This window comes from Heptranchias perlo, chromosome 42, assembly GCF_035084215.1.
Source record: "Heptranchias perlo isolate sHepPer1 chromosome 42, sHepPer1.hap1, whole genome shotgun sequence".
In the NCBI taxonomy this organism is placed as follows: domain Eukaryota; kingdom Metazoa; phylum Chordata; class Chondrichthyes; order Hexanchiformes; family Hexanchidae; genus Heptranchias; species Heptranchias perlo.
Genome location: NC_090366.1, coordinates 11,959,939 through 11,987,321, shown reverse-complemented (window position 1 = coordinate 11,987,321; position 27,383 = coordinate 11,959,939). Strand labels below are relative to the sequence as shown.

Below are 27,383 nucleotides of genomic sequence, written 5' to 3'. Positions count from 1 at the left end.
CTGCAAATAATGAAACGCTGGGCAATTTCAAACAAATTCACTGTCAGCTCAAATCACGTCACAAAACTACCCACCGATAAAATGCCAAAGGTTGGCATGAAATTTGTAATCTTATTCGAACGGTGGAACAGTAGGAGAAATGACCCCGGGAGTGTTGGACCTGCCCTGGGAGTGTTTGACGGGACAGTGTAGAGGGAGTTTTACTCTGTCTCTAACCGTGTACCTGCCCCGGGAGTGTTTGACGGGACAGTGTAGAGAGAGCTTTACTCTGTATCTAACCCTGTACCTGCCCCGGGAGTGTTTGACGGGACAGTGTAGAGGGAGTTTTACTCTGTATCTAACCCTGTACCTGCCCTGGGAGTGTTTGACGGGACAGTGTAGAGAGAGCTTTACTCTGTATCTAACCCTGTACCTGCCCTGGGAGTGTTTGATGGGACAGTGTAGAGGGAGCTTTACTCTGTCTCTAACCCTGTACCTGCCCCGGGAGTGTTTGACGGGACAGTGTAGAGGGAGATTTACTCTGTATCTAACCCTGTACCTGCCCCGGGAGTGTTTGACAGTACATTGTAGAGGGAGCTTTACTCTGTATCTAACCCTGTACCTTCCCCGGGAGTGTTTGACGGGACAGTGTAGAGGGAGCTTTACTCTGTATCTAACCCTGTACCTGCCCCGGGAGTGTTTGATGGGACAGTGTAGAGGGAGCTTTACTCTGTATCTAACCATGTACCTGCCCCGGGAGTGTTTGATGGGACAGTGTAGAGGGAGCTTTACTCTGTATCTAACCCTGTACCTTCCTCGGGAGTGTTTGATGGGACAGTGTAGAGGGAGATTTACTCTGTATCTAACCCGTGCTGTACCTGCCCCGGGAGTGTTTGACAGGACATTGTAGAGGGAGCTTTACTCTGTATCTAACCCTGTACCTTCCCTGGGAGTGTTTGATGGGACAGTGTAGAGGGAGCTTTACTCTGTATCTAACCCTGTACCTTCCTCGGGAGTGTTTGACGGGACAGTGTAGAGGGAGATTTACTCTTTTCCTGATTCCAGGCACTGAAACCAAAATGCTTCACTGTTGATGAATGTAACAAATGAGGAAAATGATAAATGACTGCAGCGGTTCAAGAAGGCGGCTCACCACCACCTTCTCAAGGGCGATTAGGGATGGGCAATAAATGCCGGCCTCGCCAGCGACGCCCACATCCCACGAAGGAATAAAACAAAAAACTAAATTCCCCCACAAGACAAAGGTTCCCAGACTCTTAAAATAACTGGAAGAGGAAGTAAATGCCAGGAGGAGGAATTGGGCCTGAGTTGCTTGGAACAGATGATGGTCAGATACTTGATGATGGAGCAGAAATGGATTTGAGACAATGCGTCATTGACAGCTGCCCTCAATTGCAAGACTCTGCGTATTTATTCCTTAGACGTACGTTCAAGAGTTGGGCAATATTTCTGCTGTTCTTTGGTTAAAGTTGTGGTCTGGGCCGTGTCTCCGGGGAGATTTCAATCCATCCCCAACTTACACGCCATATCGGGGGGAGTGAATTCCCCGCCATTGTGGAACCAGCACACTAGTGAGGGCCAGACATGCCGACAGGTGCCCAGTTCGGTTCTCAGTCCGTTCCCTAGCTATCTGAGGTTCACTAGTGAAACAGTGAGGGGGGGGGTGGGGAAGACAGGGGTTGTGTGAAGGGGGGGCGTTAGGGCTGTATTTGCCCTCAGTCTCCCTGGGCCAGGGAAAAGGAAATCAGTCGGAGTTTCCCGCTCCAGATCACCGACCGTTAACTCCAGCGAAAAGTTGACAATAAGTGGGCACTGGGGGCTGGTTGCAGATGGAGCTCCCACTCTGACCTCTCTGTCCTCGGCCTCTTACGCTGTTCCAATGAAGCTCAACAGAAGCTCGAGGAACAGAACCTCATCTTTCAATGAGACACTTTACAGCCTTCCGGACTCAACACTGATTTCAATAACTTCAGATCATAATCACTGCTCCCATTTTCTGGTAGAGCAAGTGCTGGTGATGGTTCTGCTGTCGTCATTTCCCTCCTCTTGCCCCATCTCTTGTTTCTTTACTTGTCCCATTACCACCCCCTTTTGCCTTGCACATTTGTCCCTTTTGTCATTTAATCACCCCCACCCTATCGCAAACCTTCCCCTTTTGTTCCCCCCTGCCCCTTTCCCTGGCTCTGCCCCTTGCTTACAAACTGTTAATTCTCAAACTTCTGACGAGACCTGACACGTTAACTCTGTTTCTCTCTGAGGGTTTCCTGCATTTTCTGTTGCTAACCCAGGCAGCTCTCGCTGTCCAGGGCCACGCATGCAGAGCGGATAAATTACTTTTACACAGGGGTTTGGAGCCCAATCGAGAGGCTTGTGACTTTGGGAGAGGAGAGAGAACGTTAGCAATAAAAAAAGGCAAAGCTACCAGGTCCTGGGCTTTATAAATAGAAGCAGAGAGTACAAAAGCAAGGAAGTTATGCTAAACCTTTATAAAACACTGGGTGAGGCCTCAGTTGGAGAATTGTGTCCAATTCTGGGCTCTGCACTTTAGGAAGGATGTCAAGGCCTTGGAGAGGGTGCGGAGGAGATTTACCAGAACGGTCTCGCAGTGCAGTGCTGTCTGCCCTGAATCGATGCGAGATTTAACATCCGCAAATTGTTTCGTTGTCGAGCGAGTGGCCTTTTTACTCTGTGAAACGGGTCCCCCTCTGCTGTTACGCGGGGCAGGCGCCATTTTGCGCACGGTGAGATCCCACGGGCCACAATAAAAAGAAAGCTCTCGCTTTTCTGTAGCCCCTCTCACCACCTCCGGGCATCCCAAAACGCTTCACAGCCAATGAAATACTTTATCTGAAGTTCGGACATTGTTTCAATGTCGGAAGTGTGGCAGTCAATCCCACCATCGGAAGAAGAGCAGGTCGTTTATCACATCGCTGGTTGTGGGATCTTGCTGTGCGCAAATTGGCCGCCGCGTTTCCCACATTACAGCATTTGCCACCGTTCAAAAAGTACTTAATCGGCTGGGACGTCCTGAGGTTGTGAAAGGCGCTATATAAATGCGAGACCTTTCTGCCAATGAACAGCCCCAAGATGATTGGAGAGAAAAGGCACATCTGCCTCGAGTATTCACCCCACCGCTGCATTTTCTCAGGAAAAAAGTGTTGCCCCCCTTGCCCCTAATTCCTCGCCCCCACCCCCCCACCCACCTTGCGAAGGCTCTGAGTGGTGAACAGCTTTCTCCCAGCCTATTGCTGACCTCGGTCATTTGGGACAGAATCGACCTTGGAGCTTCTGGGTCAGCGAGAAGGAGAGAGAGAGCGAGAGAGAGAGAGAGAGAGAGAGAAACGTTAAGCAGGGTCCCTATCCCTGGTGGCTGTCCAGCGGATGTGAGTTGGCGCACGGGTGCCCGGCTCCGCCGCGATGCCCCCCCCCCCCACGGTCGAATAGCCGGCCGAGACCCGAAGCCGATCCTCGAGGGCAGCCATTATTTGCCCCTCTGTGTTCGGGTTTTTGGGGGAGGGGGAGGAGTGGGACGTTGTGGGGGGGAGGGGGGTGATGGGGGAGGGTGAGATTGACCAAAAGGACAAGTGAAATTGAAGAGCCTGAAGATTGGGGAATATGATTGAAACCCACTTCTGCGTTTCTGTGGTTTTTGAACTGTGACTAAGTGTTGCCTTGTCAGTGAAATCAGGTCGGTTTAACAGACACCGACCACAGCAACACACAAAGGCCCCGTTCCCTCACAGGCTGCACCTCAGTCACTCCTGCTGACAGATTCCTCCAAACATCCCTGCTCCAATTCAATCTGAACCCATCAAAGCAACATTTCTTCATCTGTGTAGAATCCTAGAGTCTATCCTTTAATTGTGTTTGAGCAATATATATAAATCATAGAATCGTAAAATCATACAGCACAGAAGGAGGCCATTCGGCCCATTGTTCCTGTGCCGTCTCTTTGAAAGAGCTGTCCAATTAGTCCCACTCCCCACCCTGCTCTTTCCCCGTAGCCCTGCAAATTTTTCCTTTTCAAGTATTTATCCAATTCCCCTTTTGAAAGTTATTATTGAATCTGCTTCCACCGCCCTTTCAGGCAGCGCATTCCAGATCAGAACAACTCGCTGCGTAAAAAACATTCTCCTCATCTCCCCCTCTGGTTCTTTCGCCAATTATCTTAAATCTGTGTCCTCTGGTTACCGACCCTCCTGCCACTGGAAACAGTTTCTCCTTATTTACTCTATCAAAACCCTTCATGATTTTGAACACCTCGATTAAATCTCCCCTTAACCTTCTCTGCTCTAAGGAGAACAATCCCAGCTTCTCCAGTCTCTCCACATAACTCTATTTAAAAAAAAGTTGTGTGTAACCTGTACTCTTCAGGCCACAGAATGAGTCTGGGGTATAACGGTGTGTTACATACAGCACAGTGGAAGATTTTATAATCAGTGTTGCATGTTGGGATTTAAGACTGGTCTACCATGGGAGCATCTTGATGTAACACGTCCCCACTCCAGAGACCTGAGCACAAAATCCAGGCCGACGCTCCCAGTGCCACTACTGAGGGAGTGCTGCACTGTCGGAGGTGCCGTCTTTCAGATGAGATGATAAATTTAGGCCCCGTCCGCCCTCTCAGGTGGATGTAACAAGATCCCAAGGTCACTATTTCGAAGGAGAGCAGGGGGGAGTTCTCCCCGGTGTCCTGGGGCCAATATTTATCCCTCAACCAACATCACTAAAACAGATTATTTATCTCGTTGCTGTTTGTGGGATCTTACTGTGCGCAAATTGGCTGCTGTGTTTCCTACAGTGACTACACTTCAAAAAGTACTTCATTGGCTGTAAAGCGCTTTGGGACGTCCTGAGTTCGTGAGAGGCACGATAGAAATTCTTTCCTCTCTTTTTCATATGTTAAAAATGCTTGAATAATAAATTCAATAATAAATAAATTCACAGGACAGGAGGGAGGTGTAGATTAAGCTCTAGGGGAGGGTCTGAGCCAGCGTGCTTCAGACAATTAAAGTTAGTTTGGATAATTCAGCGGTCATTTAGCCCGATTCCGGTTGAGATGCCTCGAGCTTATGATGAACAGTCGCCTCGCTGCTCCAGAGTTGACAAAAAGGGAGGAGAGGATCCCATGGTCAGGGAGAGTCAGGTTGTTAAGATGGAAGCTGTTTGGGTAGGCTTTGTTGGGTCACGTCCAGCAAAGGCTGTGAGAAGGTTAGATTGAAGGAGATACTTTGCTTAAGTCAAGCAAGATGACTCAGTGTTGTGGGGAAACATGGCGTGTTCCTTATTTTGTATCACTACACAAAGACAAGTCCCACAGGTTGAATGGAACGAGTGGGAGCAAAGCTGGTGCTTTCTTCCTTCCCCTTCAGGTGAAATATTTTTTCAGCTCTCATTTGAAAAATTTTGCAGAAACATACATGAGGGCAGGAGAATTATCTCCAGTTCCTTCATTAAGTCGGAGGGGAGGGGGCTCCGTATTATTACTGGTCTATACCATAGTACAAGTAGATAAGATTCAGTGTGAGTCAACTCCAGCACGTCCAGTAAGGTTCACTTACGGGAGTGACAACCTGAACCAGAGATTCTGTCTGCAGTACACCTCAACTTTTAACATGAGTTCCATACAGTGTAACAAGAAGCATTATACACCGGGTAATAGGGAGAATTATACACAGGGTAATAGGGAGTATTATACACAGGGTAATAGGGAGCATTATATATGGGTAATAGGGAGTATTATACACAGGGTAATAGGGAGTATTATACACAGGGTAATAGGGAGTATTATACACTGGGTAATAGGGAGAATTATACACAGGGTAATAGGGAGTATTATACACAGGGTAATAGGGAGCATTGTACACAGGGTAATAGGGAGTATTATACACAGGGTAATAGGGAGTATTATACACAGGGTTATAGAGAGTATTATACACTGGGTAATAGGGAGCATTATACACAGGGTAATAGGGAGCATTATAAACGGGTAATAGGGAGTATTATACACAGGGTAATAGGGAGCATTATACACAGGGTAATAGGGAGTATTATACACAGGGTAATAGGGAGCATTATATAAGGGTAATAGGGAGTATTATACACAGGGTAATAGGGAGCATTATATACAGGGTAATAGGGAGTATTATACACAGGGTAATAGGGAGCATTATATACGGGTAATAGGGAGTATTATACACAGGGTAATAGGGAGCATTATATACAGGGTAATAGGGAGTATTAGACACAGGGTAATAGGGAGCATTATATACGGGTAATAGGGAGTATTATATACAGGGTAATAGGGAGCATTATATACGGGTAATAGGGAGTACTATACATTGGGTAATACGGAGCGTTATACACAGGGTAATAGGGAGCATTATACACAGGGTAATGAGGAGCATTATACACAGGGTAATAGGGAGCATTATACACTGGGTAATAGGGAGCATTATACACAGGGTAATAGGAAGCATTATACACAGGGTAAAAGGGAGCATTATACACAGGGCAATATGGAGCATTATACACAGGGTAATAGGGAGTATTATACGCAGGGTAATAGGAAGCATTATATATGGGTAATAGGGAGAATTATACACAGGCTAATAGGAAGCATTATACACAGGGTAATGGGAAGCATTATATATGGGTAATAGGGAGCATTACACACAGGTAATAAGGAGCATTATACACAGGGTAATAGGGAGAATTATACACAGGCTAATAGGGAGCATTATATACAGGGTAATAGGGAGCATTATATACGGGTAATAGGGAGTATTATACACTGGGTAACAGGGAGTATTATACACCGGGTAATATGGAGCATTATACACTGGGTAATAGGAAGTATTATACACAGGGTAATAGGGAGCATTATACACTGGGTAATAGGGAGCATTATATACGGGTAATAGGGAGCATTATATACGGGTAATAGGGAGCATTATATACGGGTAATAGGGAGCATTATACACAGGGTAATAGGTAGTATTATATAAGGGTAATAGGGAGTATTATATACGGGTAATAGGGAGCATTATATATGGGCAATAGGGAGCATTATACAGAGGGTAATAGGGAGCGTTATACAGCGGGTAATAGGAAGCATTATACACAGGGTAATAGGGAGCATTATACAAAAGGGTAATAGGAAGCATTATATACGGGTAATAGGGAGCATTATATACAGGTAATAGGAGGCATTATACACAGGGTAATAGGGAGCATTATACACAGGGTAATAGGGAGCATTATACACAGGGCAATATGGAGCATTATACACAGGGTAATAGGGAGTATTATACGCAGGGTAATAGGAAGCATTATATATGGGTAATAGGGAGAATTATACACAGGCTAATAGGAAGCATTATACACAGGGTAATGGGAAGCATTATATATGGGTAATAGGGAGCATTACACACAGGTAATAAGGAGCATTATACACAGGGTAATAGGGAGAATTATACACAGGCTAATAGGGGGCATTATATACAGGGTAATAGGGAGCATTATATATGGGTAATAGGGAGTATTATAAACTGGGTAACAGGGAGTATTATACACCGGGTAATATGGAGCATTATACACTGGGTAACAGGAAGTATTATACACAGGGTAATAGGGAGCATTATTTAATAGGACAAAGTCAGCATGGCTTTATGAAGGGGAAGTCATGTCTGACAAATTTGCTTGAGTTCTTCGAGGATATAACGTATAGGGTGGATAAAGGGGAACCAGTGGACGTAGTGTATTTAGACTTCCAGAAGGCATTCGACAAGGTGCCACATAAAAGATTATTACTTAAGATAAAAAATCACGGGATTGGGGGTAATATTCTGGCATGGGTGGAGGATTGGTTATCAAACAGGAAGCAGAGAGTTGGGATAAATGGTTCATTTTCGGACTGGCAACCAGTAACCAGTGGTGTTCCACAGGGGTCGGTGCTGGGTCCCCAACTCTTTACAATCTATATTAACGATTTGGAGGAGGGGACCGAGTGCAACATATCAAAATTTGCAGATGATACAAAGATGGGAGGGAAAGTAGAGAGTGAGGAGGACATAAAAAACCTGCAAGGGGATATAGACAGGCTGGGTGAGTGGGCGGAGATTTGGCAGATGCAATATAATATTGGAAAATGTGAGGTTATGCACTTTGGCAGGAAAAATCAGAGAGCAAGTTATTTTCTTAATGGCGAGAGACTGGAAAGTACTGCAGTACAAAGGGATCTGGGGGTCCTAGTGCAAGAAAATCAAAAAGTTGGTATGTAGGTGCAGCAGGTGATCAAGAAAGCCAACGGAATGTTGGCTTTTATTGCTAGGGGGATAGAATATATAAACAAGGAGGTATTGCTGCAGTTATATAAGGTATTGGTGAGACCGCACCTGGAATACTGCATACAGTTTTGGTCTCCATACTTAAGAAAAGACATACTTGCTCTCGAGGCAGTACAAAGAAGGTTCACTCGGTTAATCCCGGGGATGAGGGGGCGGACATATGAGGAGAGGTTGAGTAGATTGGGACTCTACTCATTGGAGTTCAGAAGAATGAGAGGCGATCTTATTGAAACATATAAGATTGTGAAGGGGCTTGATCGGGTGGATGCGGTAAGGATGTTCCCAAAGATGGGTGAAACTAGAACTAGGGGGCATAATCTTAGAATAAGGGGCTGCTCTTTCAAAACTGAGATGAGGAGAAACTTCTTCACTCAGAGGGTGGTAGGTCTGTGGAATTTGCTGCCCCAGGAAGCTGTGGAAGCTACATCATTAGATAAATTTAAAAAAGAAATAGACAGTTTCCTAGAAGTAAAGGGAATTAGGGGTTATGGGGAGCGGGCAGGAAATTGGACATGAAGCTGAGTTCGGATCGGTCAATGCCCTGTGGGTGGCGGAGAGGGCCCAGGGGCTATGTGGCCGGGTCCTGCTCCGACTTCTTGTGTTCTTTAGATTTGTGGTTGGGATCAGATCAGCCATGATCTTATTGAATGGCGGAGCAGGCTCGAGGGGCCGATTGGCCTACTCCTGCTCCAATTTCTTATGTTCTTATGTTCTTATTATACACTGGGTAATAGGGAGCATTATATACGGGTAATAGGGAGCATTATATACGGGTAATAGGGAGCATTATATACGGGTAATAGGGAGCATTATACACAGGGTAATAGGTAGTATTATATAAGGGTAATAGGGAGTATTATATACGAGTAATAGGGAGCATTATATACAGGTAATAGGAGGCATTATACACAGGGTAATAGGGAGCATTATACACAGGGTAATAGGGAGCATTATACACAGGGCAGTAGGAAGCAAAATACACAGGTAATAGGGAGCATTATACATTGGGTAATACGGAGCGTTATACACAGGGTAATAGGGAGCATTATACACAGGGTAATGAGGAGCATTATACACAGGGTAATAGGGAGCATTATACACTGGGTAATAGGGAGCATTATACACAGGGTAATAGGAAGCATTATACACAGGGTAAAAGGGAGCATTATACACAGGGCAATATGGAGCATTATACACAGGGTAATAGGGAGTATTATACGCAGGGTAATAGGAAGCATTATATATGGGTAATAGGGAGAATTATACACAGGCTAATAGTAGGCATTATACACAGGGTAATGGGAAGCATTATATATGGGTAATAGGGAGCATTACACACAGGTAATAAGGAGCATTATACAGAGGGCAATAGGGAGAATTATACACAGGCTAATAGGGAGCATTATACACAGGGTTATAGGGAGTATTATACACAGGCTAATAGGGAGCATTAAACACAGGGTAATAGGAAGCATTATATACAGGGTAATAGGGAGCATTATACACAGGGTATTAGGGAGCATTATACACAGGGTAATAGGGAGTATTATACGCAGGGTAATAGGAAGCATTATACACAGGGTCATAGGGAGCATTATAGACAGGGTAATGAGGAGCATTATACACAGGGTAATAGGGAGCATTATACACCAGGTAATAGGAAGCATTATATATGGATAATAGGGAGCATTATACACAGGGTAATAGGGAGCATTATACACTGGGTAAAAGGGAGCATTATACACAGGGTAATAGGAAGCATTATACACAGGGTAAAAGGGAGCATTATACACAGGGCATTAGGGAGCATTATACACAGGGTAATAGGGAGTATTATACGCAGGGTAATAGGAAGCATTATATATGGGTAATAGGGAGAATTATACACAGGCCAATAGGAAGCATTATACACAGGGTAATGGGAAGCATTATATATGGGTAATAGGGAGCATTATGCACAGATAATAAGGAGCATTATACACAGGGTAATAGGGAGAATTGTACACAGGCTAATAGGGAGCATTATACACAGGGTAATAGGGAGTATTATACACAGGCTAATAGGGAGCATTATACAGAGGGTAACAGGAAGCATTATACACAGGGTAATAGGGAGCATTATACACAGGGTAATAGGGAGTATTATACACAGGCTAATTGGAAGCATTATACACAGGGTAATAGGGAGCATTATAGACAGGGTAATGAGGAGCATTATACACAGGGTAATAGGGAGTATTATACACAGGGTAATAGGAAGCATTATATATGGATAATAGGGAGCATTAAACACAGGGTAATAGGGAGCATTGTACACAGGGTAATGAGGAGCATTATACACAGGGTAATAGTAAGCATTATATATGGGTAATAGGGAGCATTATACACAGGGTAATAGGAAGCTTTATACACAGGGTAATGGGAAGCATTATACACAGGGTAATAGGAAGCATTATACACAGTGTAATAGGAAGCATTATATATGAGTAATAGGGAGCATTATACACAGGGTAATGGGGAGCATTATACACAGCGTAATAGGAAGCATTATATATGGGTAATAGGGAGCATTATACACAGAGTAATAGGAAGCATTATACACAGGTAATAGAAGCATTATATATGGGTAATGGGGAGCATTATGCAAAGGATAATAGGGAGCATTATGTACGGGTAATAGGGAGCATTATACACAGGGTAATAGGGAGCATTATACACAGGGTAATAGGGAGCATTATACACAGGGTAATAGGGAGCATGATACACAGGGTAATAGGGAGCATTATACACAGGGTAATAGGGAGCATTATACACAGGGTAATAGGAAGTATTATACACAGGGTAATATGGAGCATTATACACAGGGTAATAGGGAGCATTATACACAGGGTAATAGGAAGTATTATACACAGGGTAATAGGGAGCATTACACACCGGGTAATAGGGAGCATTATATATGGGTAATAGGGAATATTATACACAGGGTAATGGGAAGCATTATACACAGGGTAATGAGGAGCGCTTTACACAGGGTAATAGGGAGCATTATACACAGGGCAATAGGAAGCATTATATATGGGTAATAGGGAGCATTATACACAGGGTAATAGGAAACATTATACACAGGGTAATAGGAAGCATTATACACAGGGTAATGGGAAGCATTATACAAAGGGTAATAGGAAGCATTATACGCAGGGTAATAGGGAGCATTTTACCCAGGGTAATAGGGAGCATTATATATGTGTAATAGGGAACATTATACACTGGGTAATATGGAGCATTATACACAGGGTAATGGGAAGCATTATACACAGAGTAATAGGAAGCATTATACACAGGGTAATAGGGAGCATTATATATGGGTAATAGGGAATATTATACACTGGGTAATAGGGAGCATTATATACAGGGTAATGGGAAGCATTATACACAGGGTAATAGGGAGCATTATATATGGGGAATAGGGAACATTATACACTGGGTAATAGGGAGCATTATACACAGGGTAATAGGGAGAATTATACACCAGGTAATAGGGAGAATTATACACAGGGTAATAGGGAGTATTATACACAGGGTAATAGGGAGCATTATATATGGGTAATAGGGAGTATTATACACAGGGTAATAGGGAGCATTATGCACCGGGTAATAGGGAGAATTATACACAGGGTAATAGGGTGCATTATACACAGGGTAATAGGGAGCATTATATATGGGTAATAGGGAGCATGATACACAGGGTAATAGGAAGCATTTTACCCAGGGTAATAGGGAGCATTACACACAGGGTAATAGGGAGCATTATATATGGGTAATAGGGAACATTATACACAGGGTAATAGGGAGCATTATACACAGGGTAATAGGGATCATTATACACAGGGTAATAGGAAGCAGTATACACAGTGTAATAGGGAGCATTACACACAGGTTAATAGGGAGTATTATACACAGGGTAATAGGGAGCATTATACACAGGGTAATAGGGAGCATTATACACAGGGTAATAGGGAGAATTATACACCGGGTAATAGGGAGAATTATCGACAGGGTAATAGGGAGAATTATACACCGGGTAATAGGGAGAATTTTTCACAGGGTAATAGGGAGCATTATATATGGGTAATAGGGAGTATTATACACAGGGTAATAGGGAGAATTATACACAGGGTAATAGGGAGCATTATACACCGGGTAATAGGGAGAATTATACACAGGGTAACAGGGAGTATTATACACAGGGTAATAGGGAGCATTATATATGGGTAATAGGGAGTATTATGCACAGGGTAATAGTGAGTATTATACACAGGGTAATAGAGAGTATTATACACTGGGTAATAGGGAGAATTATACACAGGGTAACAGGGAGTATTATACACAGGGTAATAGGGAGCATTGTACACAGGGTAATAGGGAGTATTATACACAGGGTAATAGGGAGTATTATACACAGGGTAATAGGGAGCGTTATACAGCGGGTAATAGGAAGCATTATACACAGGGTAATAGGGAGCATTATACAAAAGGGTAATAGGAAGCATTATATACGGGTAATAGGGAGCATTATATACAGGTAATAGGAAGCATTATACACAGGGTAATGGGGAGCATTATACACAGGGCAGTAGGAAGCATTATACACAGGGTAATAGGGAGCATTATACACAGGTAATAGGGAGCATTATACACAGGCTAATAGGAAGCATAATACACAGGTAATAGGGAGCATTATACATTGGGTAATATGGAGCGTTATACACAGGGTAATAGGGAGCATTATACACAGGGTAATGAGGAGCATTATACACAGGCTAATAGGGAGCATTATACACAGGGTAATAGGGAGCATTATACACAGGGTAATAGGGAGCATTATACACAGGGTAATATGGAGTATTATACACAGGCTAATAGGAAGCATTATACACAGGGTAATAGGGAGCATTATAGACAGGGTAATGAGGAGCATTATACACAGGGTAATAGGGAGCATTATACACAGGGTAATAGGAAGCATTATACACAGGGTAATGGGAAGCATTATACACAGGGTAATAGGAAGCATTATACACAGGGTAATGGGAAGCATTATACACAGTGTAATGGGAAGCATTATATATGAGTAATAGGGAGCATTATACACAGGGTAATGGGGAGCATTATACACAGCGTAATAGGAAGCATTATATATGGGTAATAGGGAGCATTATAGACAGGGTAATAGGAAGCATTGCACACCGGGTAATAGGGAGCATTATACACAGAGTAATAGGAAGCATTATACACAAGTAATAGAAGCATTATCTATGGGTAATAGGGAGCATTATACACACGAAAATAGGGAACATTATGTAAGGGTAATAGGGAGCATTATACACAGGGTAATAGGTAGCTTTATATACGGGTAATTGGAAGCATTATACACAGGGTAATAGGGAGCATTATACACAGGGTAATAGGGAGTATTATACACAGGGTAATCGGGAGCATTATATACGGGTAATAGGAAGCATTATACACAGGGTAATAGGGAGCATTATACACAGGGTAATAAGGAGCATTATATACAGGGTAATAGGGAGCATTATACACAGGGTAATAGGGAGCATTATATACGGGGTAATAGGGAGCATTATATATGGGTAATAGGGAGCATTATACACAGGGTAATAGGGAGCATTTTACCCAGGGTAATAGGGAGCATTACACACAGGGTAATAGGGAGCATTATATATGGGTAATAGGGAGCATTATACACAGGGTAATAGGGAGCATTATACACAGGGTAATAGGAAGCATTATATATGGGTAATAGGGAGCATTATACACAGGGTAATAGGAAGCATTACACACAGGGTAATGGGAAGCATTATACACAGGGTAGTAGGAAGCATTATACACAGGGTAATAGGGACCATTTTATCCAGGGTAATAGGAAGCATTATGCACAGGGTAATAGGGAGCATTATATATGGGTAATAGGGAGCATTATACACAGGGTAATAGGAAGCATTATACACAGGGTAATGGGAAGCATTATACACAGGGTAATAGGAAGCATTATACACAGGGTAATAGGGACCATTTTACCCAGGGTAATAGGAAGCATTATGCACAGGGTAATAGGGAGCATTATATATGGGTAATAGGGAGCATTATACACAGGGTAATAGGAAGCATTTTACCCAGGGTAATAGGGAGCATTACACACAGGGTAATAGGGAGCATTATATATGGGTAATAGGGAACATGAAACACAGGGTAATAGGGAGCATTATACACAGTGTAATAGGGAGCATTATATACGGGTAATAGGGAGCATTATACACAGGATAATAGGAAGCATTTTACCCAGGGTAATAGGGAGCATTACACACAGGGTAATAGGGAGCTTTATATATGGGTAATAGGGAACATGAAACACAGGGTAATAGGGAGCATTATACACAGGGTAATAGGGATCATTATACACAGGGTAATAGGGAGCATTACACACAGGGTAATAGGGAGTATTATACACAGTGTAATAGGGAGCATTACACACAGGGTAACAGGGAGTATTATACACAGGGTAATAGGAAGTAATATACACAGGGTAATAGGAAGTATTATACACCGGGTAATAAGGAGCATTTTACCCATGGTAATAGGGAGCATTATATATGGGTAATAGGGAACATTATACACTGGGTAATAGGGAGCATTATACACAGGGTAATGGGAAGCATTATACACAGAGTAATAGGAAGCATTATACACAGGGTAATAGGGAGCATTATATATGGGTAATAGGGAGCATTATACACAGGGTAATAGGAAGCATTTTACCCAGGGTAATAGGGAGCATTACACACAGGGTAATAGGGAGCATTATATATGGGTAATAGGGAACATTATACACAGGGTAATAGGGAGCATTATACACAGGGTAATAGGGATCATTGTGCACAGGGTAATAGGAAGCAGTGTACACAGGGTAATAGGGAGCATTACACACAGTATAAATGGAGCATTATACACAGGGTAATAGGGAGTATTATACACAGGGTAATAGGAAGTAATATACACAGGGTAATAGGAAGTATTATACACCGGGTAATAAGGAGCATTTTACCCATGGTAATAGGGAGCATTATATATGGGTAATAGGGAACATTATACACTGGGTAATAGGGAGCATTATACACAGGGTAATGGGAAGCATTATACACAGAGTAATAGGAAGCATTATACACAGGGTAATAGGGAGCATTATATATGGGTAATAGGGAGCATTATACACAGGGTAATAGGAAGCATTTTACCCAGGGTAATAGGGAGCATTACACACAGGGTAATAGGGAGCATTATATATGGGTAATAGGGAACATTATACACAGGGTAATAGGGAGCATTATACACAGGGTAATAGGGATCATTGTGCACAGGGTAATAGGAAGCAGTGTACACAGGGTAATAGGGAGCATTACACACAGTATAAATGGAGCATTATACACAGGGTAATAGGGACCATTATACACAGGGTAATAGGGAGCATTATACACAGGGTAATAGGGAGCATTATACACAGGGTAATTGGGAGCATTATACACAGGGTAATAGGGAGTATTATGCACCCAGCAATAGGGAGTATTATACACCGGGTAATAGGGAGCATTATACGCAGGGTAATAGGGAGCATTTTACCCAGGGTAATAGGGAGCATTATACACTGGGTAACAGGGAGCATTATACACAGGGTAATGGGAAGCATTATACACAGAGTAATAGGAAGCATTATACACAGGGTAATAGGGAGCATTATATATGGGTAATAGGGAACATTATACACTGGGTAATAGGGAGCATTATACACAGGGTAATAGGGAGCATTATACACAGGGTAATAGGGAGCATTGTATACGGGTAATAGGGAGCATTATACACAGGGTAATAGGAAGCATTTTACCCAGGGTAATAGGGAGCATTACACACAGGGTAATAGGGAGCATTATATATGGGTAATAGGGAACATTATACACAGGGTAATAGGGAGCATTATACACAGGGTAATAGGGATCATTATACACAGGGTAATAGGAATCAGTATACACAGGGTAATAGGGAGCATTACACACAGTGTAATAGGGAGCATTACACACAGGGTAATAGGGAGCATTACACACAGGGTAATAGGGAGTATTATACACAGGGTAATAGGGAGCATTATACACAGGGTAATTGGGAGCATTATACACAGGGTAATAGGGAGTATTGTACACTGGGTAATAGGGACCATTATACACAGGGTAATAGGAAGTATTATATACAGGGTAATAGGAAGTATTATACACCGGGTAATAAGGAGCATTATACACAGGGTAATAGGGAGCATTATACACAGGGTAATAGGGAGTATTATACACAAGGTAATAGGGAGTATTATACACCGGGTAATAGGGAACATTATACACCGGGTAATAGGAAGTATTATACACCGGGTAATAGGAAGTATTATACACAGGGTAATAGGGAGCATTATGTACGGGTAATAGGAAGCAGTATACACAGGGTGATAGGGAGCATTATACACAGGGTAATAGGAAGCATTATACACCGGGTAATAGGGAGTATTATACACCGGGTAATAGGGAGTATTATACACAGGGTAATAGGAAGCAGTATACACAGGGTGATAGGGAGCATTATACACAGGGTGATAGGAAGCATTATATACGGGGTAATAGGGAGTGTTATACACAGGGTAATGGGGAGTATTATGCACCGGGTAATAGGGAGTATTATACACAGGGTAATAGGAAGCATTATACACTGTTGATAGATTAAAGGCCCTTCATTCTCTGTGTGACTCAGACACTCTCCGTGTTAACCTTACTGAGCTATCCAGTGCAATCCACAGAGCTGAGGGCGTTTGCAGACTTTATCTACACACATGAAAGGAATTCACTGGAAACTTAACAAGATCTGCAAACGAGTGAAGAGGATTACTATCGTCGAAGATCTTGCAAAATCATCGCTTTTTTTATCCATTTATAATTTGATCGGTGAAAATCGGACAAGAAAAGCAGAGGTGGGAGGAAATGATCTTTGAGGTGGGGGAGGAAATGGAAAACCATTTCGAAATCAGATTGCCACAAATTGACACCAATTACCAAAACATCAAGAGGCCCCAGACTGGGGCGAGGCTTTTTTTTTACAAAAGTTGAGGCAGCAAAGCTTAAGGGAAGGAAAGAATTGCTATTTCTATCGCACCTTTCACCACCTCAAGATGTCCCAAAGGGCTTCGCATAGATCATTGAAGTGTCATGAACAGGTGCAGAAAATAATCAAGAAGGCTAATGGAATGCTGGCCTTTATATCCAGAGGACTGGAGTACAAGGGGGCAGAAGTTATGCTGCAGCTATACAAAACCCTGGTTAGACCGCACCTGGAGTACTGTGAGCAGTTCTGGGCACCGCACCTTCGGAAGGACATATTGGCCTTGGAGGGAGTGCAGCGTAGGTTTACTGGAATGATACCCGGACTTCAAGGGTTAAGTTACGAGGAGAGATTGCACAAATTGGGTTTGTATTCTCTGGAGTTTCGAAGGTTAAGGGGTGATCTGATCGAAGTTTATAAGATATTAAGGGGAACAGATAGGGTGGATAGAGAGAAACTATTTCCGCTGGTTGGGGATTCTAGGAGTAGGGGGCACAGTCTAAAAATTAGAGCCAGACCTTTCAGAAGTGAGATTAGAAAACATTTCTACACACAAAGGGTGGTAGAAGTTTGGAACTCTCTCCCGCAAACGGCAATTGATACTAGCTCAATTGCTAAATTTAAATCTGAGATAGATGGCTTTTTGGCAACCAAAGGTATGAAGGGATATGGGCCAAAGGCAGGTATATGGAGTTAGATCACAGATCAGCCATGATCTTATCAAATGGCGGAGCAGGCACGAGGGGCTGAATGGCCTCCTTCTGTTCCTATGATGTACTGGGAGCTGCTGTATGATCTCCTATGTTGCTATGTTTGCAGCCAATGAAGTATGTTTTGAAATGTAGTAATGTAGGAAGTGAGGCAGCCAATTTGCGCACAGCAAGCTCCCACGAACAGCAACGTGATAAATGACCAGTTAATCTGTTTGAGTGATGTCGGTTGAGGGAGAGATAATGGCCCAGGGCATCAGGGAGAACTCCCCCTCCCCCTGCACTTCTTCCAATAGCGGCCGTGGGATCTTTTACATCCACCTGCGAGGCCTCGGCTTCAGGTCTCATCTGAAAGACGGCACCTCCAACAGTGCAGCACTCCCTCAGCACTGCACTGAAGTGTAAGCCTGGATTATGTGCTCCACTCTCTGGAGTGGGACTATGAACACATGACCCTCTGACTTGGAGGCGAGAGAGATTGTGAACCACTGAGGCACAACTGACAACTAAACACAAGGGATAATGGCGAGCTGGGAGTGAGTTTCACAGTGAATAATGGATAACTATGTTCTGGTCTTACTGCCTCTCCCTCCTCCTTAAGACCAACTTCTTTGGCCAAGCTTTTGGTCACCTGTCTGAATATCTCCTCATGTGGCTCGGTCTCAAATTTTGTTTGATGATCGCTCCTGTGAAGCGCCTTGGGACGTTTTACTGCGTTGAAGGCGCTATATAAATGCAGGTAGTTGTGCTGTAGTGAGACCTTTGTTAATGCTATCTCAACCTCTTCCCTTTTCTCCTACTCTATGCCTCCTGAACAGTTTGTAGCGAATGATTTTTTTTTCTCTATCAGAGAAGCCGCGTGGCTCAGTGGGTGCCTCTCTCTTGCCTCTGACTCGGATGGTCGAGGGTTCGAGACCCCGCCCCAGAGACTTGAGCCCTGCAATCAAGGCCAACGCTCCTAGTGCCTGGACTGAGAGAGCGCTGCACTGTCGGAGGCTTGGGATGAGATGTTAAACCGAGGCCTCGTATGCCCTCCTACGGTCTACATGGTGTTAAAAAGCAGTACACAGCTCACAGAACCACAAGGGATTTACCAGTAATTGGTTAAAAATAGCTCCTCAACCTCAATAGTTCCACACAGGGCGCCACACTTGTGAGATGCATTGGAAAATGACAGAGTTGGTCAATATTTTCAAACTCTTTATTGACTTTAAGAACCACACGCAAGAAAGACACAAAGACTGAGTCATGGCCGGAAAACCTAAAGGACAACGGCCTCACTAGGTGTTGACTTGACAGAAATCGAACTCTGTGATCTTAGAAAGCCCCTCCCTCCCCCACCAGCTACACTTTAGCAGCAGAATAATACGTCGTGCATCACATAACGAATGAACTCGCATTTATATAGCGCCTTTCACGACCTCAGGACGTCCCGAAGCGCTTTACAGCCCATGAAGTACTTTTTTGAAGTGCGGTCACTGTTGTAATGTAGGAAACGCGGCAGCCAATTTGCGCACAGCAAGATCCCACAAACAGCAGTGTGATAAATGACCAGATCATCTGTTTTTTTTTTAAGTGATGTTGGTTGAGGGATGAATATTGGCCCCAGGACACCGGGGAGAACTCTTCTCCGGATTGAGCCCCATTTGCCACTTTTCTGCCCACCCGACCAGTCCGTTGATATCTTCCTGCAGTCTACAGCTTTCCTCCTCACTATCAACCACACGGCCAATTTTTGTATCATCTGCAAACTTCTTAATCATGCCCCCTACGTTTAAGTCTAAATCATTGATATATACCACAAAAAGCAAGGGACCTGGTACTGAGCCTTGCGGCACCCCACTGGAAACAGCCTTGCAGTCACAAAAACACCCGTCGACCATTACCCTTTGCTTCCTGCCACTGAGCCAATTTTGGATCCAACTTGCCACTTTCCCTTGGATCCCATGGGCTTTTACTTTACTTTACAGTCTGCCATGTGGGACCTTGTCAAAAGCCTTGCTAAAATCCATGTGGACTACATCAAACGTGCTCCCCTCATCGACCCTCCTTGTTACCTCCTCAAAAAATCCAATCAAGTTAGTCAGACACCACCTTCCCTTAACAAATCCATGCTGACCGTCCTTCATTAATCCGTGCCTTTCTAAATGATGATTAATACCGTCCCGCAGAATTGATTCCAATAATTTGCCCACCACCGAGGTTAGACTGACTGGCCTGTAATTACTCGGTCTATCTCTTTCTCCCTTTTTAAACAATGGTACAACGTTAGCAGTCCTCCAATCCTCTGGCACCACACCTGTAGCCAGGGAGGATTGCAAAATGATGGTCAGTGCTCAGTCTGCACTTTAAAGGGATTAGTGGCGTCTAAATATGGAACACAGGAAGTCCAGCCCCGTATAATGTAAAGAGTATCGTAGCTAAGTAATACATAATGGGGTAGAAATCTCCCTTGGCTGATAGGATGGGATGGGGTATCACATCAGGCACCTGTTAGACACCCCGTCGATGTTCAGTTCTGTTGAACTCATGCAGCGTGGCGTATAACAGGTGGTCGATGCATCACAATACGTTATAACACACTCAACAACAACAATTTGCATTTATATAGCGCCTTTAACGTAGTAAAACGTCCCAAGGCGCTTCACAGGAGCGATTATCAGACAGAATTTGACACCGAGCCCCATAAGGAGATATTAGGACAGGTGACCAAAGGCTTGGCCAATGAAGTGGGTTTTAAGGAGCGTCTTAAAGGAGGAGAGAGAGAGGCGGAGAGGTTTAGGGAGGGAATTCCAGAGCTTCGGGCCCAGGCAGCTGAAGGCACGGCCGCCAATGGTGGAGCGATGGAAATCGGGGCTGTGCAAGAGGCCAGAGTTGGAGGAGCGCAGAGATCTCGGAGGGTCGTAGGGGCTGGAGGAGGTTACAGAGATAGGGAGGGGGGCGAGGGACATGGAGGGGATTTGAAAACGAGGATGAGAATTTTAAAATCGAGGCGTTCCCGGACCGGGAGCCAATGTGGGTCAGCGAGCACAGGGGGTGATGGGTGAACGGGACTCGGTGCGAGTTAGGACACGGGGGGAGCAGAGTTTTGGATGAGGTGAAGTTTACGGGAGGGTGGGAGATGGGAGGCCGGGCAGGAGAGCATTGGAATAGTCGAGTCTGGAGATAACAAAGGCACGGATGAGGGTTTCAGCAGCAGATGAGCTGAGGCAGGGGCGGAGACGGCCGACGTTAGGGAGGTGGAAAGCTCACTGAAGGAAATAAGGCTACCACTGTTTCGAACATTGAGTCAAAAGCAGAAAATGTTTGAGACAGCCAGGAGGTGAGTCAGTGTCTGTGGAGGAGTCAGACAGGATAAAGCTACGAGTACAAACGCTTCTTCAAAAGCATCTTCATCGGGACCTCAAACCTGCATGTTCTCTCCGCTGATGTTGTGATTAATCTGTTGCTCCTTTCTAACATTTTCTGCAGATGTTTGAAATGTGCTCTGTTTCCCCTTTTGCTTTTTAATTGCCTTTGAGCCTCTGTCTTTCTTTTTTTGTCTTTGTTCACACATTTCTGATGACAATCTCGAGCAGCTTTTGTTCTTCAAAAAGACAGATAAAGATAAATTCAACCACAGAAAACCTCCTCCCAGCTGGGATGAGGAATTGTGAAAGTAATGATCGCTGAGCGGCAGGTGTGAGGACACATCTGGTGCTGTGGATTGATGCCACGTCTCTGACAACTCTCAAAGGGGAACCCATTACTAAGTGAGAGACTATTTCATCATCTGCACAGCACAGGCAGCGGAGTAAAGAAAGGGTCTGTGAGGATTGCGGCTGCTTCTGTCTATAGTCTTCGAAAGGCTGGTCACTGCTCACCCCATCCACACACACAGGTACACACACACACACACACACACACACTCACGTACACACACACACACTCACACACTCACACTCACGTACACACACACACACTCACACACTCACGTACACACACTCACGTACACACACACACACTCACACACTCACGTACACACACTCACGTACACACACACACACTCACACACTCACGTACACACGCACTCACACACACACACACAGGTACACACACACACACTCACACACTCACACACACACACACTCACGTACACACACACACACTCACACACTCACGTACACACACTCACGTACACACACACACTCACACACTCACGTACACACACTCACGTACACACACACACACTCACACACTCACGTACACACGCACTCACACTCACACACTCACGTACACACACACACACACACACACTCTCACGTACACACACACACACACACAGGTACACACACACACTCACACACACACACACACACTCACGTACACACACACACTCACACACTCACACACACACACACACTCACACACTCACGTACACACGCACTCACGTACACACACACACACACACACACACTCACGTACACCTACACTCACATACACACACACACTCACACCCACACTCACACACACACACACGTACACACGCACTCACGTACACACACACTCACTCACACTCACACACTCACATACACACATACACACACACACTCACACCCACACTCACATACACACACACATACACACTCATGTACACACTCACATACACACATGCTCACACACACATGTACACACTCATGTACACACACACATACACACTCATATACACCCACACTCACATACACACACACACTCACACCCACACTCACATACACACACACATACACACTCATGTACACACACACACTCACACACACTCATGTACACCCACACTCACATACACACACACACATACACACTCATGTACACACACACTCACACACACACTCACATACACACACACATACACACTCATGTACACACACACACTCAGACTCACATACACACACACACACACTCACGTACACACACTCACACACATACACACATACACACTCACATACACACATGCTCACACACATGTACACACTCATGTACACACACATACACACTCACGTACACACACACTCACATACACACTCGCACACACACACACACACTCACATATACACTCACGTACACACTCGCACACACACACTCACATAAACACTCACGTACACACTCGCACACACACACGCTCACATACACACTCACGTACACACACACGTACACACTCATGTACACACACATGTACACACTCACGTACACACACTCATGTACACACTCGCACACACACATACACACTCATGTACACACACACGTACACACTCACGTACACACACACTCACGTACACACTCGCACACACACATGTACACACTCATGTACACACACACGTACACACACACGTACACACACACTCATGTACACACTCGCACACACACTCACATACACACTCGCACACACACACACGTACACACTCATGTACACACTCACGTACACACACGTACACACACTCATGTACACACTCGCACACGCACACACTCACGTACACACTCATGTACACACACACATGTACACACTCACGTACACACACACTCACGTGCACACTCATGTACACACACACACTCACGTGCACACACTCACGTGCACATACTCTCACACGCACAAAATAGACGCAGAGTTTTGAGATTTATCTGTCACATTTTTAAAACTTTTTTTAGGTCAGAATTAAAGAATCTGGGTGTGGGAGAGCGGGTGAGACCGATCCTGGGAGGACTATAAAACGGGTGATTGCAATGGGAAAGAAACTTGGGCGGGGTGTGAAACTGGCCTGATTCGCTTTAAAAACCAATTTCAGCCCAAGGTTTTTCAACGGGTATCGATGAAGGTGATTTTGGAGACTGCGTCTTCAGTCAGAGTTTTAAGATTAAGTTTCATTTGGATGGCAGTTACTGATTTGAGAGCGGTAAAGAGAAAGAATGAACGTGCATTTCTATAGCGCCTTTCACAACCTCAGGACGTTCCAAAGCGCTTTACAGCCAATGAAGTACTTTTTGAAGTGTAGTCACTGTTGTAATGTAGGAAACGCGGCAGCCAATTTGCGCACAGCAAGATCCCACAAACAGCAATGTGATAAATGACCAGATCATCTGGTTTAGTGATGTTGGTTGAGGGATAAATATCGGCCGCAGGACACCACAGTATGGGTTTCAGCCAGCCAGCGGCTAGATCTTACTGCTTGCTTTGAGTGGCACTCGCCTGACCAGGAGAAAGCTTTGTTTGTGCGCAGAACTCCCCCTCGCTTCCCCCAGTGTGCAGTCTGAAATACAGCCAAGGATCGAGCGCTCTCTCAACATTAAAACCGACCCCCCGGGGGGGTAGGCTGACATCTGCCCCGCGGGTCCAACTGAGAATCGTCAGACCCGAGCAGTGTAATGCGTGCCCCCTCCTGGGGATTAGGGGGTGGGAGGGGCACAGGGATTGGAGGGGTTTCAGGTAGTCTCGCGTCACGGCCCTCGAAAGTCAAGGAAGCAACCAACTTCAAGTTGGAGTGCGACTTTAGTGTGGCATCGTACGGTCCCTGGAGCCAACATTGCAACTTAAACGGGCTGCCGGGGAGACCAGATCTGGCAGGAGGAGAACTGGGAGGCAGGTGTTCCGTTATCTAAAAGGACAAGTTCCTTTGAACTGCAGAATTGGAGGAGGGCAGAGATCTCGGAGGGTCGTAGGGCTCCAGCCCTACGACCCTCCGAGATCTCTGCGCTCCTCCAATTCTGGCCTCTTGCGCATCCCCCGATTTCCATCGCTCCACCATTGGCGGCCGTGCCTTCAGCTGCCTGGGCCCTAAGCTCTGGAATTCCCTCCCTAAACCTCTCCGCCCCTCTCTCTCCTCCTTTAAGACGCTCCTTAAAACCCACCTCTTTGATTTCACCTGTCCTAATATCTCCTTATGTGGCTCAGTGTTTGATTACAATATTTAAGATCAGCATCTCAACAGAGGTAAAAATCGCTCGTGCTACCGATCCCTTTAAGATTGATAAGCCAGAAATATGTCACCACTCCAATCCTGCATCTTAAATGTTTCTATAAAACCAACTGTTACTCTCTACCTTGGCTTGAGGCACTTGCAGTAAATGAAAATGGATAAACATTTCTGTTTGAGGTAACACACGTCAGTTTTTATCTTATCTTCACACGAGGAAGTTAACAATCCAAAGACACCAAAGCTAGTTTAACTTGATACCGCAAGGAGAATTATAAGTAGAGGATGGAGCTGGCTTAAGGCAGCAGCAATTAACTTTGAGTTTTATCCCACGATCTGGAATGCGCTGCCTGAAAGGGCGGTGGAAGCAGATTCAATAATAACTTTCAAAAGGGGAAGTGGATAAATACTTGAAAAGGGAAAATTTGCCGGGCTACGGGGGAAAGAGTGGGGGAGTGGGACTAATTGGATAACTCTTTCAAAGAGCCAGCACAGGCACGATGGGCCAAACGGCCTCCTTCTGTGCTGAACTTACTATGAAGTGCCTTGGGACATTTTAAAGATGTTATATCAATACAAGTTGATGTCGGTAAGTTTAGAAATTGTTGCTTATGACATAAACTGACAACCGGGTTGTCTTATTACAGGCTAAAGCCGATTAAAATAAACACCCACCATTAAACCAGGGATGAGGGACTTCAGTTACGTGGAGAGACTGGAGAAGCTGGGATTGTTCTCCTTAGAGCAGAGAAGGTTAAGGGGAGATTTAACAGAGGTGTTCGAAATCATGAAGGGTTTTGATAGAGTAAATAAGGAGAAACTGTTTCCAGTGGCAGGAGGGTCGGTGACCAGAGGACACAGATTTAAAATAATCGGCAGAAGAACCAGAGGGGGAGATGAGGAGAGATTTTTATGCAGCGAGTTGTTGTGATCTGGAATGCGCTGCCTGAAAGGACGGTGGGAGCAGATTCAATAATAACTTTCAAAAGTAAACAATTTTACAACACCAAGTTATAGTCCAGCAATTTTATTTTAAATTCACAAGCTTTCGGAGGCTTCCTCCTTCCTCAGGTGAATGTTCAGGAGCTCCTCGAAGCCTACGCATTTATACATATAGAACAATACATGGTGTTTACAGAATGCCCCTGCAACTGCCCCTGCATTCTGTAAACACCATGTATTGTTCTATATGTATAAATGCGTAGGCTTTGAGGAGCTCCTGAACATTTACCTGAGGAAGGAGGAAGCCTCCGAAAGCTTGTGAATTTAAAATAAAATTGCTGGACTATAACTTGGTGTTGTAAAATTGTTTACAATTGTCAACCCCAGTCCATCACCGGCATCTCCACATCATAACTTTCAAAAGGGAATTGGATAAATACTTGAAAAGGAAAAATTTGCAGGGGCTATGGGGGGAGAGCAGGGGGGGAAGTGGGACTAATTGGATAGCTCTTTCAAAGAGCCAGCACAGGCACAATGGGCTGAATGGCCTCCTTCTGTGCTGTCAGATTCTCTGATTGTATAAGCAGTGCAGGACTGAACCCCATGTAGTGTTTTAATAGTCCACCTGCCGATGTCACCAACAGTCATTTCTAGAAAGCTTTTCTTTATGATGAATTGTGAGCATTAAAACTACTTCTGACTGTCTAATTTTGAAAGTGCAAAATGGAATTATTGGAATCAATATTTTAAATATTATTATTATTGATTGTTAAAGTAATTTTGGCTGAAGAATTTGTCCCCTCAAAGGTTAGCCAGTAAAGACCCAGATAAATATTAATAAATCAGAAATATGGAATACAATACATATATCAATATAAAAGAGATTAATGAACATGTTACGAGTCCCTTACCGTGGTTACCTCATCATTTGGTTGTTTGGTGGAATGTTCCATGGTTTTGATGATACGATGTCCAATACGGGGAGGTGAGTGACAGAGAGTGGATCTGAAAGCAGATTGAGTTTATTTAAAACTGTTCTTAACTTCCTGAACACGTGCAACTGGTGACTCACAGTTCGAACTGAGTGAGCTTTTTTTAACCTTTAAAGATTTCCCCCTACCTTGTTCACAATCAGGCTGATCTATCAGGCAAATTGTTACAGAGGTGAACACAATTGTTATAATTGCACGATTTATAAATCGTGTGTACCTATCAGCTTTTTATCCATTGTAAAT

At 44.2% G+C, this 27,383-nt stretch overlaps 1 protein-coding gene across 7 annotated transcripts in view; it reads right to left on the bottom strand.

The window, feature by feature from the left end:
- LOC137306211 (C-X-C chemokine receptor type 3-2-like) overlaps window positions 1–27,146 on the bottom strand; it is a 75,610-nt gene extending 48,464 nt beyond the window's left edge. For 2 of the 7 annotated variants that reach the window (XM_067975312.1, XM_067975310.1), the window contains exon 1: window positions 27,060–27,146. In XM_067975312.1, coding sequence (XP_067831413.1) covers window positions 27,060–27,101 — 42 coding nt within the window. In that variant the 5' untranslated portion in view covers window positions 27,102–27,146. The remainder of the gene's footprint in view (window positions 1–27,059) is intronic. The other 5 variants (XM_067975309.1, XM_067975315.1, XM_067975311.1 and 2 more) reach the window with 4 other exon arrangements.
- Between the last annotated feature and the right edge of the window lie 237 nt (window positions 27,147–27,383).